At 43.4% G+C, this 14435-nt stretch overlaps 1 protein-coding gene across 1 annotated transcript in view; it reads left to right on the top strand.

Moving 5' to 3' along the window:
* The window catches only part of PRKAR2A (protein kinase, cAMP-dependent, regulatory subunit type II alpha), a 142868-nt gene that overhangs the window by 38131 nt on the left and 90302 nt on the right, over window positions 1-14435 (top strand). Inside the window, exon 2 of the mRNA XM_015422148.1 lies at window positions 8856-8891. Coding sequence (XP_015277634.1) covers window positions 8856-8891 — 36 coding nt within the window. The remainder of the gene's footprint in view (window positions 1-8855; window positions 8892-14435) is intronic.

Below are 14435 nucleotides of genomic sequence, written 5' to 3' on the forward strand. Positions count from 1 at the left end.
GCCTCACCGCCGCTGCCGTCTCCTTCCCGGAGCCGGCAGGCAGGCCGGGCGGGCGGGGGAAGCCGGGCCTCACCTCCACCGCGTCCTCCTCCCCGGAGCCGGCAGGCAGGGGGGGTTTGACACCGGCCTCGCCGCCACCGCGGGGAGATGGGGGGGATGGAGGAGACGGAGCTCTTCTCCCCCCTCCCCCGCGAGTATCGCGGGCTCTCCTCTTGTAATACCATAACACTGTAAAAAAAAAAAGACTGGACGTATCATGGGGAACAGCATGGTTGCCACCATTTCAAAGGTCCCCTGCTCCTCCTTAGTCACCAACTAAGAAAATGGCCAGTGAAGTTTCCCACAAAATCCTAATGAAAATAGTATTCCATTTGCGATCATCAGACTGGATACACCAATTCATAACAGTGTTATTCAATAATTATGATGCACGCTAAATGGAAACACGGCACTGTTGAGTTTCCATAATTATCAAATCGATTATATAATTCCATTATTTTTAGATGCTTAAAAGACTAAATTGTCATCTAAAACACACTGAGAGTTAGGGGAAGAGAAAGGTGGGAGGGAATGAAGAAACAATACAAATGCAAGGCAACAGAACCTACTGAAAAAAAAATAAAGGAAAGGAACTTTGTGGATGGGTAATTGCATGGAGAAAGCTACATGAAACTTTGCTGCTCATTTCCCCCCCAATGTTATAACGTTGCTATATTATAATTTTAAAAAATCATGTCATAATGCAATCAACATTATGCTTTAAAAAATTAGCGGATTGCTGATGGGACAACCGGGGAGGGAGCAGGAGGGCAGGAAGTGGGGTGAACATGCAACACTGATGACACAAAAGGGCAGTGGGAAACAAAATTTGAAATCGGGAATTCCTCACTGGAAAACTGTGAGTTCAGGTCCAAAGGAAAAAAAATTGCAGAAAAAGTGGATTTGGAAAATGCGGGGTAATGGGGCAGTAAATTCGGATTTACTCATGGGGAGGCAAAAAGTTGTGTGGAAAGTTTTACAAACGTCCATTATTTTAGAACACTGATGTGGAGGTTTGCACTTGTGCGGCAATAGTCAAAACATTCATTCCGAAGAATTTTATGGGATTTTAGAAGCATGTTTCAATCATTTTGAATGTTAGCTGGCCCAACAAGAGGCATTATCCTCACTTGTTTTGCGTAACTAAGCTTGCTATCAAGATGTAGATTATTGTGCACTTGGATTATACTGGCTCTTTCTGTTCTTGACTTCAAGTAGTATTCTTGACTTCAAGTAGCCAATGTTGAAATGCTTGGGGAAAACTTGTAGCATGTGTGCGCTCTGTGTTTGGCATAATATTGAAATTAAAGCACTGGCTTACTGCTTTGAGGAACATTTTGTGTTAATTAAACATTGTCCTGAGGCAAGTACAGTTATAAATTTTTAGCAGTGGATATGGGAATTCTTTTTTTTTTTTTTTTTAATCCCCCGAAGGGTAGCTTTATTGATTTTTTATTACACCTACGTGACTACAAAAAGGAAAGAAAAGAGAGGGAGAAAAAATGGAAGGGGGGGGAAAAATAACAAACTAAAATAACAAACCCCAGGATACAAACAGTATAAAGAAAGAAAACCCACACTATAACTAAAAACCCAAGAAAGTAGGGTCATTAACAGTTAGTATGCAGTTAGTTATAAAGATTAATGCTTTCATTAAGTCAAGGAATTTAGGAGATTAGTTAGTCCATTTTGTTGTATATCTAATTTCTTCTCAGTGTGCACATAGACTTCTTCCAGTTCATCCATAAGTCTTTTTAGTTCATAAGTGCTATTTGGCAACTCTTAGCCGCAAGTCATATGCTTCTCTGGCCGTGCCTCCTTCTGCTCCAAGTAGGTCTCTGTCCGTCTCTTCCAGGTCAGCTGCCTGGCCTCCTCCGTCTTGCTGCTCTTCCTCTTTCTGTCCGAAGAATTGCTTCAACCATTCTTCTGCTTTTAACACCGAGTCGATTTTTTCTCTTTTGTCTCTATATTTGAATTGGACCCCTTCTGGAAAAAGCCAGGAGTATTGAATTTGGTTGATCTGAAGTGTTGAGATGAGTTCTTTGTACGCTTTTCTTTTCTGTCGAACCTCAAATGGAACGTCCTTAAGGACCCTGATACTTGCTGATCCCATTTGCAGGGGTTTGTCTGCTGTTGCTTTGAGAATATCATCTCTTGTCTGTCGTCGGAGAAATTTGACCACGATCTCGCCCGGCAGTTTGTTTTGCTTAATATATTTAGAGTAAGAACGATATGTCACTTCTATCTCTGCATGCGCTTCAGCCGTTGCAATGCCGAGCGATAGAGCGATTAGCTCAGCTGCCACATCTTTCAAAATTTCTCCTGTCGTCTCAGCCACCCCTTGGAATCTAAGGGTTTTATTCGCTTTGTCCATTTGTAGGTTCAATAGCTTCCTTTCGTGTAGATCCTGCTTTTGTTCCATCAGACCAACTCTTTTCTTCAGCTTTTTAGCATCATGTGTGGTCTCTTTAAGTTTTTCATCAGTTTGGATCGATTTTTTCACAAGCTCGGTGATCTGCTGTTGCTGTTTTGCCATGCTCTGGTTTGAGGCAGCAATCAATTGGTTAAGGCCATCGAGTCTTTCATGAATGGGCCGAAGCAGCTCTGTTAGTGTGGAGAAAACATCTCCTTCCTCCACTCTCGGACTTTGAGAACCACGCCCCCCTCTTACTCCTCTCCCTCGGACGCCGGCCATTTTCCGCTTTGTTTATACTAAAGAGTGCTTTTTCACACTTCTTCAGCAAGTGCTGGTTTATCCGCAAAAAACAGCTAAGTCTCTGGCACGCTTGAGTGATTAATTGTCTTCTCCCCCTCCCCGTCTCTTTAAATCACAGTTCGGTTTGTTTACGTCTGGGATTCCTCCCGACGCCGCTGAGGGTGGGGGGGGGATCGGAACTCACTTTTAAAGCTTCTTCGCTCGTCTCATTCTCCAGTTCCTTGACAGTCTGATCACAGACTCCTTTTAATCATGCTTCATTCGCTGACCCGCTTGCTTGTCCCGATCGGCATTCAGCTATGCTCGGTAAAAACCGAGCCTCTCAGGGGGTGGACCGAATGGGGCAGGGAGGAGCGCCTCAATTCCCCGGCTTCAAGCCGTGGAAGAGGTCGCCCCTCAAGCGCCCCCGGCTTGGAGCCCCACACTGAGGCTCACCTGGGGGTGCCACTTGAGGTGACACCCCTCCAGCACCCCTGGAGCGCGGAATGCCTCCCCCGTTCAGGAGAGAGCCTCCGCCATCGCTGAAGCCATAGACCGGAAGTCTGGATATGGGAATTCTTGAGCATGCTGTATCCAAGAGGGAGATGAGGTAAAATGGTATTCTTCAGGGACGTGGGTTGGATTCTATGTCACTACAAGTGTAAGAGTGTGCATGGAAGTGTCTGTTTCTTAACTTCTCCCCATAGTTCTCCCCCCCCCCCCCCCGAAAAAAAGAGATGAGGCTGTGAGTCATGGACAAAATGCTGGGGTAGCCTTGGGCCAGTGATTTGTCCTTTTCCTAACCTACTTCAGAGAGTTGTTATGAGGTTAAATGTAGGATGCCTTGTATCGTTCCCTCTTGGAAGGAAGGGCAAGATACAAATATAATAAGTAAGAGGTGCTTTCGGGGGAAGGCACGAACCACACTTGATTCTCTCTTGTTTCTGCTGCCACCCATGTCTGATGGCATTTTGTCTGTTAGGTTGCCTCAACTTCTAGCATCACTGCTTTCTGTTCGAAGGATCTAACCCATGTGTCTAATCCATGTTTTAAAACTCAATTCTGTACATGTTTATTTGGAAGCAAATCCCACTGAATTCAGCAGAACAGAATCGAACACGAATGTAATAGAACTGCGGTATTAATGTGGGCAACATTTGGGAAACAGGCAAAATGGGAGAAATGATTAAAACTAGATTTTTCATGTTAAAAGGTCTACTATAGTAAATGCCTTACATTAAAATTAATGATTAAAATGAAATAGCAACAAATATGTTAAGCTTACAACAACAGGCCTTGACAAATTTTCTTTAGCTTTAGGAGCCAGACTCATATTTCAGCCTTCATGGTTCTATATGACCATATTTTCTAAGTACTTGTATCACAAAAAAACCTAGGCACTTCAGTGATTTTTTAAAGTGCCATGGTGACCTGGTGCCTGGGATTTGTTCTTGCTTACAATTGCATGGTTAGACCTAAAGGGTTCTTTGCGTTAACAGAAGGCACACGTTTCTGTGCCAGATCATAGACCAGGAGGAATGAAGTGGGTCTCCTGGGAGTGGTAATTGAGGGGTACAAATAATTTAGTGGATATGATATGGGGTGTCTGTTGTACAAGTAGAATTCCACTCAGTTGTTTGGATGCTACCTGTAAACTGAATTCATGGCTTACTAATATTAGGTTAAAGCCTGCTTTTCTATTTAGAAGAAGTAGTCTTGCGGGAATAACTAACTTTTGAGGTTTAATATTATAAATATTCTAAAGTCATGGTTTGCTGTTGTAGGACTCTTGCCGGGCACTAGGTTCTAGAGGTTAACTCACATCAATCTCAGTCACCAAAGCCTGATTTAAATAAGATGCTGGCAGGCAAGAAGAGCCTACCTGTGTGATTTGTTTGAACATGTTCAGTTTCTGATTTAAACTGCCCTATTATACATGCAAACTCCAGAGCATGACGGAAAACAGGAGGGCCTGGCATGATGTGGTCCATGGGGTCACGAAGAGTCAGACGACTGTGTGACTGAACAACAACAATTATACATGCGGTGCTGCTATGCATATAACGTTAGTAAAGCACTGCAGCACACATTTGGAGAATGTATCTCTGGCTTACTGAAGTGGTACATGAACCAGCTGAGAGCCTAACAGAGGCTAGATGGCCATCTGACAGCAATGCTGATTCTGTGAACTTAGGCAGATTATGAGAGGGAGGGCAGGAAGGGTTGCCTCAGTGATTAGTTCTTGTGGCCCTTTCTTACACACCCAGGGAAATGCCTATCACCACTTTGGGGTCAGGAAGCAATTTTTCTCCAGGCCAGTTTGGCTGGAGATCCGGGAGGTTTTTTGTCATCTTCTAGGCATGGAACAGCAGTCACTGTGGGTGTGAAGGGGGGAGGTATTTGTGAGTTTCCTGCATTGTGCAGGGGGTTGGTATAGATGACCTTCCAATTCTATGATTCTATCCTGAGTGAGATTCTGGCAAGTGAAAGATGGGTAAGGTCTGACCTGCCAGAGATTCTATCCTGTGTCTTATGAGGATCATCCACTGAACCTACCTGGATGCCCCTTTATGCTGTCTCTTTCTACCTGTCTGGTTCTCAAATTATGGAATATCTAGGTTCCGCCTATGTAACATCTAAATTTACTTTGTCTCTTAACCAGCCACTGTCGGTCCAGTGACTACCACTTCTGGCTTTGTGAACACTCTGGCCACTTGCAACCTGAGTCTGTTTACGTTGACGTGAGATTGTGCTAAATTCATTGGGACATGGTCACAAGAAACTCCAATTAGTTATGAAACCTAAATGTGAGGGTCTTGATCTCAGTCTGCTAGCTTCTTCCGTAGTAAATGGGGATTACATTGTGGTTAAGAACCCTAGTTACTTTGGAAGGAGCACCTGCATTCAAATGCCATCACTAATTGGAGATGAAAACATCAGTCTCGATGCGTTGCATGAGGGAAGGAAGAAGCGGTCAGAGAAGCTGAAAGAGAGCATGTAAACTCGCCAGTAAACCAGGTTCATGCCTGGCACAAACAAATTCCAGTAGCCCATGCGATCTGAATTGAACCCTAGATAATGTGCATTTGAGCTGTCCAATCAGATGGTGCCAAGATCTCCTTACATGTAACTCTTGTTCCGAGCAACTTCACAAAATATGTTGTGGCTCTGCTAGAATCTTTGTTCTGACTGAGGCAGCAAAGGCTATGTAGCTCTCAAAACAATTCTTCTAGTATTTCTGCAGATTCAGGAGGAATTTGTATTGCTGCTTGCAAAGTTTTGTTGAGCCCTTCTGTATAATTATTACTGATCCTTGCTCTTAAAGGATAGACGTGGTTCCCAAGGAACAAGCAACCTGCTAAAAATGTCAGTGTGTTGATCTCTGTGAACAACCATAGCTCTTAGCTGAGCAAAATTTCCTTTGAACAGTATTGGGGGATGTGCCTATTACCATTCATCCACTGGCTCGCTGCTACCGGAGTTGCCATAACGGCAGTTTCTCTCTTGACATTTTTTGACATGGGTCTGCCTCTGCAAGTCAGTCATATGTCTAAAAATGTCTGATGGGAAAGGTTAATATATTCTCTACGGTTTGGGGTGGGAGGGATGGCTCTGAGTTACCACAAATCACTAGCATATGCGTCTTTCTCAGAAAGTGCTTTGTTGATAACACTCATTTTATGTCTCGGGAATATATTAATGGTACCTCCCTCCCGTTTTGTACTGTGGTCCTTTCATTATGTCGTGTGCCATTTATAATAGCATCACTGACATTAGCTTTGGCAATGCCTCTCTAATTGTCATCTCTCACATGGTCGTCCTGGGGCCATGCACGGGGAAGGGCCTAGCTACGCATGCCATTTCTCTGCTGCAAACTGCACACACACTTCCCCCCCCTTTCGATTTATTAATTGCTCAATCCTGCAGAGCTGCTGGCTCTGAGCAATTTACAGTTACACATATTCACAAGGGACTGACAATGATTCATAGGGGTAAAGGAGGACAACATATAAATCTTTTAAGTCACACACGTTTGCAGCCGATGGGGATTTTCTTCAGCTGCAGGCTTAGACGTGTTCCAGACGGCATTCACTCGGCTTGGCTTGATGATGTTAGCTTTTTCCAGGACTGCTTCAAGTCGCAGCACTGCACTGCCACCGCCTGGCCCATCGCAGGCTTCTTGATGCCGAGGAGATCTTTCCAGGCTTACGAGCTGGACATTCCATTTCGCCGGCTAACATCTCCCCCCCACCGGGGGGGTTTAGTGTGCCCACCCTCTCTAAGGAGTGGTACACATTTTATCTACTCGTTGAAGTTTTCGAACCGCTGGGTGGACGGCGAGCACTTTTGAAAGGGCAAGCATATATTTGGACTGGGAAGGGAAGAGATAGGGTGGTGTACGGTGGTGGTGGTGGTAGAGAAAGGATGAAGCCCTCCCTTCCTTGCTCTTTCTCTGCTGCAGATTGCCAGTTTCCTGGCATGTTTTCCTGGGAGGATTAAAAAAAAACCCATTTGGGTTTGGTTAGACATACTTTTTGTGCAAAGAGTAGTTAGATCCTAAGAGATGAGGTAAAAATCTCTCCAAGATGATATAAATGGTAAAATAATCCAGGTTTTTTTTTTTAAAGGGCAAATCCATGTGCAGTTTTAACCACTTCTTGGATGTATGGTGATCTAAGATTCCGTGGCTGCAGCTGTCTAATAGTAAAGTCCAGGCCAAGGGTTTCATCACTGAATGTGCAGTGTTTTAAAAAGTTTGCACTACTGCTAGAATTGGAGGTGACATGCAGCCAGAAAACAGGTTTCATGAGGCTTTCTTACAATGCATCTTTGTTGGAATTTTTTAGTAGAAAATGTTAAGATGTTTCAGGTATGTTGTTCTCCTTTCCCAAGAAGTGCCGTTAGGTAGGTGTTGTGACTGCATGTGCAGTTGTATTGTGGATATACGCACAGATAATGCTTTGAAGGGAAAATCCCTGTGTACAAATTGAAGTTTCTATTGCATATCTTGAATGGAGAAGTTTTCTTGGAAAAGTGGGCATGACAAAGAGAAAAAAAAGGACCAGCCCAACTGACACATGAATTACTTGGAAATACTTGAGAATAGAAGTGTTATGGAACACTTCAAAAATGCAAAATTCACAGTTGCTAGCTAATGAATTAAAGCGTAATACCACTGAAGTAGTTAAAAGCACAAAAATCCTCCTTGTTGAGCAGTCTCAAAGGCCATTATGATACCCTTAATTCTGTATTGTGTGAATTCGGACAGACAGAAGTAATGTTGGTCACAAGGGCTGATGCTTTGGTAGATGGATTGGTATTGGTATTTGTAGAGCAGGTCATGGACCCAGCCTTACTGTTTGAAAAGCAGGTTGGTATAGTGGGCAAGAGTGACTTCTGTCAGCTGCGCTTTGAACTGGCCACACTGATCCATGCTTTTGTAATGTGGCAGTTAAATTACTGCAATGTGTTCTATGCTGGGCTGCCCTTGAAGAAAATCCAGAAACTGCAACTAGTGCAGAATATGACATCCTGGTTATTGTAAGGGCCTGTCCTGCCTATTTGAAAGCCAGTTTGTTTCCCAGTCCAAATCAAGGTGCTGGTTGTGAGTTCTATAGTATTTTGGCACAGAGCCATCTCTTCCCATATATCCCTTTGTGCAAACTACTGATCCTACTGTTGCCTACTGGTTGTTCCCCCACTTCAGGCAACTTGCCTATAATTGACTAGTGCTGTTGCTTTTTCTTGCAGCTTCCACGCTACAGAACAGGCTCTCCGGTTTTTAATGGTGTGTGTAAGCTGCAGGCATTTTTAGAGGTTGTGGGTTAATGTTTTGTATGTTTTAAATTTGGAGTTCTAAGTCATCTTTAACCATGGGGAAATACAGGGCATAAACATTTATACAAGCAGATAAATATAGCCAGGAGTTTCTCAGTGCCACATTTCTTGTTTTTTGGCCATTTGAGAAAATCTAATCTTCATTGTGTAACTGAAAGATTGAAGGCCCATGTAGTCTAAGAACCTGAAAACTCTGAAGTCTGTGTGAAGAGTCTATATGGTACTATACTCTTTGTAATTTCATCACTTATTTCCTAGCTAATTAATTTCTCTTTTTTTGCAGCTCCTGTTGCTAACAGATTCAACAGAAGAGTATCAGGTAACCTTTGTTTACTATTTCTATCCAGCTCATAACTATATATTATGACTTATGCTAAAATTAACTTTTATATTGTAACGTGAATTTGAGTTTAGCTCTATGTTTGTATTGTGTGTTGGTAAAATTTGCCGTATCTTGAGAAATTTAAAATGGTATTTCCTTTTTTTTGGTACTTTAAAAAAACCCACTTCGGTTCTTTGTGTCATAATGCTCTTATAGGTAGTCCTGGTATTCTGATATATGACTAGTACCCAGACTTGTTTATTTCTTTATAACCTGCCAATAGTGGTTTTGTCACTATATCATTGCCCATGTAATCAAACGTCCCTTGGTATTCATGTTATAAAGCTAAAACAAAAGCATTAAATCATTCTGCAGATCACTTTGAGAATAATTAACGTATTAAAATATCTTCTCCCAATTAATTCTGGTTTTTATATTGAATGCTCACCATTCAGGCAAGGTGCATTGTGGGAGTGGAGCTATCAATAGGAAGAGGGCTTGGGTAGAATGGCTTTACAAAATGATTGAATGGGATCTTATTTTCTTGTGAAGTGCAGTTGCCTTGTGAACGCTTGATCTGTTGCCAGGATCCAGAAAGGTTTGTAAAACAGAAAGTAGTGCTGATTTAAGAGCATTATGTGCCTGTGCCGTGTTTGCACTGACAACTCTATGCACTATCTGTGCTCTATCTGTCAGTCTCCGTTCCTTCAGGATGTTGAAATATAGTTATGTAGAGAACTAATTGAGCTGGGTGAAGGGGGGATAAAGACAAAGATCACTGGGGGGGGGGGAAGGATCACCAGATGGAAGGATTTCTGAAAAGTAACTGAGGTGGAATTACAAGGAGTGTTCTAGGCTACTTTCAGGTATAAAAAGTATTCTGGGTTGAATAACAGTTGCTGGAGATGCCAGATGAGGGCTCAGAACAAGACATTTGCTGGAGTCAGAAGAGTGTAGTTTGTGAGGAGGGCCTGTTCTGTGGTGGTGAAGAGGAAATAGAGCACTTGTGCTTCTCTTCCACCATTGCATCCAGCCAGAGGAAGATGGGGAGGGGACTTGATAATCTCTCTCTCTCCCCCCCCCCATGATGGAGTATAGAACATCCTGAAGCTCTCTGGGATATTTTTGCTTGGCATTTTTTGATTAAAATCACTTGGGAAAATCTAATCTTCATTGTGTAGCTGAAAGAATGAAGGCCCATATAGTCTTAAGAACTTGAAAACTCTGAAGTCTGTGTGCTAGGATTGAAGTCTATGTGCTGTTTTGCTAGGATTTGAACTCCACAGGGTTGACAGTACAATCAGAATGTTATCAGAGCACCGACTTGCTACCAATTACTTGGGTGAGTTTATGTTATTATAAGGCCTGTGGGCGAAGTTGTCCCTGCTTACTAAATCTGGCTGAAGGGCATTGCCTGATTGGGTCCAGAAGGCAATCAGTACTTCATTGAAAGAGGGAGAGGGGGAATGATTTCACCTGTAATCTAGTAACAGATTTGGTGCAAAGTGCTTAAACAAGTGGTGACAGAGCAACTTACACTCTTTGTGTGTGTGTGTGTGTGTGTGTGTGTAAGTGATTATTTGGACATGTTTCAGTCTGGCTTCAGGCCCAGTTTTGGAACTGAAGCTTCCTTGGTCACCCTAATTGGCAGTCTTTGTTAGGGTAGTTGCGCGCACAACCTTGTTGTTTCTCCCGAGTCTCTAAGTGGGTTTGATGTCATCGATTTTGGTATTCAGCTGTATTGGTTGGATGAGAGAGGTATTTGGGGGCATCATGGTCTGTTGCTGTCTCATTGATCTGGTTTTGGAGAACTGCTGCCTGACCCCTATGGCACTCCTCTGCTATAAACTCCCTTGCCACATCCATTTTACCAAAGTTTTCTCTTGGTGTATCTCTCTCTTTCTGTGTGTGACCTGTTCTGCCTTATCTGTAGCACCTCCAAAATTATAACATTTTTAGAATTTTATAGTCTTTATACTGTATTAAATGTATTACTCCTGAATGAATTATTGCTGGAATATTTCTGTGCTTGGTGTTAGTTTTATTGCTGACAGATTTAAAATTTGTTGCTTCTGTCTGGCATTTTTGCAGCCTTTGGTCTGTGTTTTTGGGATTGTCTTGATTTTTTAATGATTTGTTTTAATAGAGATTGAAAGCTAGTTTGAAAATGTTTGGTCGGAGTCCATGATATAATTTTTTTAATGAAATAACATATTTAAAAATAGTTAAATACAATGTCCTGGGGAAGAAAGAGCTAAGTATGTTGTAAGTAAAGGGGGAAGGAACGGAGACTGACACTATATACCAAGAATCCAGCAGGAACGCATGAACTTGCCTTATATTGAATCAGAACCCTTGGTCCATCAAACTCAGTATTATCTACTCAGACTATCAGCTGCTCTCCAGGGTTTCAGGTTGAGGTCTTTCACATCGCCTCCTACCAGATCCTTTCAACTGGAGATGTCGGGGATTAGACATGGGACCTTCTACATGCCAAGCAGATGCTCTGCCAGTGAGCCACAGCCACAGCATCAGTGTGTCTTAGTAAGGATGGACAGCATGACATTCAAAGGCCGTGTCAACTGGTGTGTGTATTGGGGGGGGGGAGGAAATCCAGAAAATTTCAACAGGAAACTTCACTACTTCACTTGTGAGCAGAGAAATGTGCATCTTAAGTGGAGAAATACTTGATATTTTCATTCAAAAAAGGAAACATCCAAGAAATTTAAAATGTGCAGGTGGCTCAAGTGGTTAAGACGCTGAACTGCAGGCTGTGGAAGGTCAGTAGTTCAGCGGTTCAAGACCCGGGTGCCGCAAGACAGGGTGAGTTCCTGTTTCTAGTTCCAGCTCCTGCCAACCTAGCAGTTCGAAAGCAAGAAATTGCAAGTAGATAAATAGGTACCACTTCGGTGGGAAGGTAACAGCGTTCCGTGCGCCTTGGTGTTTAGTCATGCCGGCCACATGACCACGGAAAACGTCTTCGGACAGCGCTGGCTCTTCGGCTTTGAAACGGAGATGAGCACCGCAACCCTAGAGTCGGATTTGACTGGCTTTCGAGCAAGGGAACCTTTACCTTTACCTTTACAAGAGTACCAGAGGAGATTTGGGATGTCCCTAGTGGATTGCCTTGTGTATCTTCAGAGCAACAAGTACCTGAGGTTCTTTTTCAGGTACCAGAAAACAGAAGCCGAACAACTGGATGTGGTAATATGCCATGTCTGAAAGGCATCCAGCTCAAAGAAGAGGAGCTGATTTACGTAATGCCATACTGACGGGGGTGGGGGTGGGGGCTGCTTAGGTTTGTACCCTTGTCCAGGCCTTGATAGAATCTCAGTAGAGAAATTAACATCAACTCAAAGCTTGCTACCTCGAAGCCTGACCTATTTTCCAGAACCAGAATCTGAATCTGACTGCATGGAAATTGAGTGGCAACATTTCTCTAGGTTACTCAGAGATGGTTGCCAAGGTACTGTTAGCATTATGTGGCACATTTAGTACTTGTATTTATGATACTGCCTGGTGTCAAAGAAAACACTTCAGTAATCCTTAGATGCATCTGTACTTCACGTCAGGTCATTGTAGAAGTTAGGTGCTGATTAAGGTGCCCCAACATGAATAATAGACAAATAGCTGCCCAAACAGCCATCTTGAAACCATAACTGTATACAGACACCCTCATATCAAACAGTTTCTTCAGGAGAATGTACTGTATTCTCTAAAAATGCACAGAATTCTCACTTGGAGGTTGTACATAGTTCTCCAGTACCTTACTTTGCTTCCATTTGATCCAGTCAGAGGAAGTCTCTTAAGTTCTTTAATTCACAGCGCTGTTGCAGTAATATTTATATGGAGGATTTCAGAAGTAGGAGCACAGTCTGTTCATCAGGGTCTGAGCTGAATCCGATTTAAAATTTCATGACTGGAAATCAATTTTATGACTGGAAGAATTTCCATCTTCAGAATGAAGGTTTCCCCACTTCTCCCTTCCTGTTGCAGCCCTAAATGCCCCACCAACGCTGCTCTGGAGAGACAGGAATAGATGGGGTGGTTGGAGGTCTTCCATAGGAGGGGGGGATTGGTGAAAATCACCCCCTATGGATGTGGAAATTTTAAGTGGGCTCCAACTCTTTGTGTATTTCACTAGGATAAGGTCTTCCTGAGAATTTATCCCTCCCTTATGCCTCACAAGAACTTATTGCTCACAGAAGCTATATTTACCATCCTTTTGTCCCAAGCCACATAATTTCTGGGATAACAGGCTTGCCTTGGATAATTGCAGAGCCTTTTGAATGTAGATTAGATAATTTCCAGTAAGAAGATGGATTCCTTGTTCATCACTTTCCACTCTTCAATTAAAGGGAGAAAATCTACCTTTAGTATACAGCTCAAAGAGTGTATTGCCTCAGTCTACAAGGAAAGCTAATGCCATCTGGAACGCAGCCATTTCAGTTAGCAGAGCAACATCGGCAACCTTTGAGATCAATGTTTCTCTGGAGGTTTTATGTGAAGTGGCCACTCAAGCGTCAGCTTCTACCTTGGTTGGTCATTACAAGTTCGACTCCCTGGAGAACTGGAAGTGGACTAGCGATGGCGGTCGCTCTCTCTGACCCGCGGAGGAGCGATTAGCACACCAGCAACATGGAGGGGTGCCACCTCAAGTGGCACCTCCACGGAACTCTCAGGAAGGGCTCCAAGCCAGAGGGCTTTTGAGGGTTAGCCTCTTCGACGGCTATTTGCCGGAGAATAGAGGCTTCCCTCCGCCCTGATGGTCCGGTTGCTGAGTGGCCTTTGGGCACAAGCTAGTTCGACTGGGGCAAGTGCAAGAGATCCAGCGGAATAACGATGATTGGGAGCGAGGTCTGATTGAAGACCGACAATGAACGTGAGTTCTATTTGAGCGGACTGATTGATAAGCAACCCCCCCCCCCCGTGGGAAAGCAAAGAGCAGGGAGGGACGCCTCCTATGCGCATAAAGAGTCAAGCGAAGTGAAGGGGGAAAGGGGGAGAAGCAAACAGCGATTTGTTTTGAGAGACTTATCTCAGAGCCTGCTGCGAAATGACGAGCCCTTCGAGCCTTTGTATAACGGTTTGAATTTGTAAACAAATTGGAAAAATGGCGACACGAGGAAAGTTAAAACCGAAACCGGGTAGTCAGAGCCCGAGGCCAGAGGAGGGAACTGACGTCATGAAGTTGCTAGCGGATATGCTAAAGCTGGTGGTAGAGCAACTCGATGGTATTAAACAGCAGCTGACCTTGTTGAATCAAAACTTCGCTTTACAGCAGCGTCAGTTGGCAGAAACAGACAAGAAAGTGGAACAATTAACAGGAAAAATAGTAGAGATGGACACCGGTAATAACAAGATGAAGAAAAGAGTGGGAGAAGTTGAAAGAAGGCAAAACCTTCAAGAAAATCGTTTGTTACAGCTCGAAATGGAAATGGCTAACATGATTCTTAGGTTCCAGGGGGTCCCTGAAACCGAAAAAGATTTGAAGGAGACTCTGGCCAAGGCTATCACTCCAGTTACAGGCTTATCAGCGGA

Source organism: Gekko japonicus, unplaced genomic scaffold (genome assembly GCF_001447785.1).
Source record: "Gekko japonicus isolate JY-2015 unplaced genomic scaffold, Gekko_japonicus_V1.1 scaffold292, whole genome shotgun sequence".
NCBI lineage: Eukaryota > Metazoa > Chordata > Lepidosauria > Squamata > Gekkonidae > Gekko > Gekko japonicus.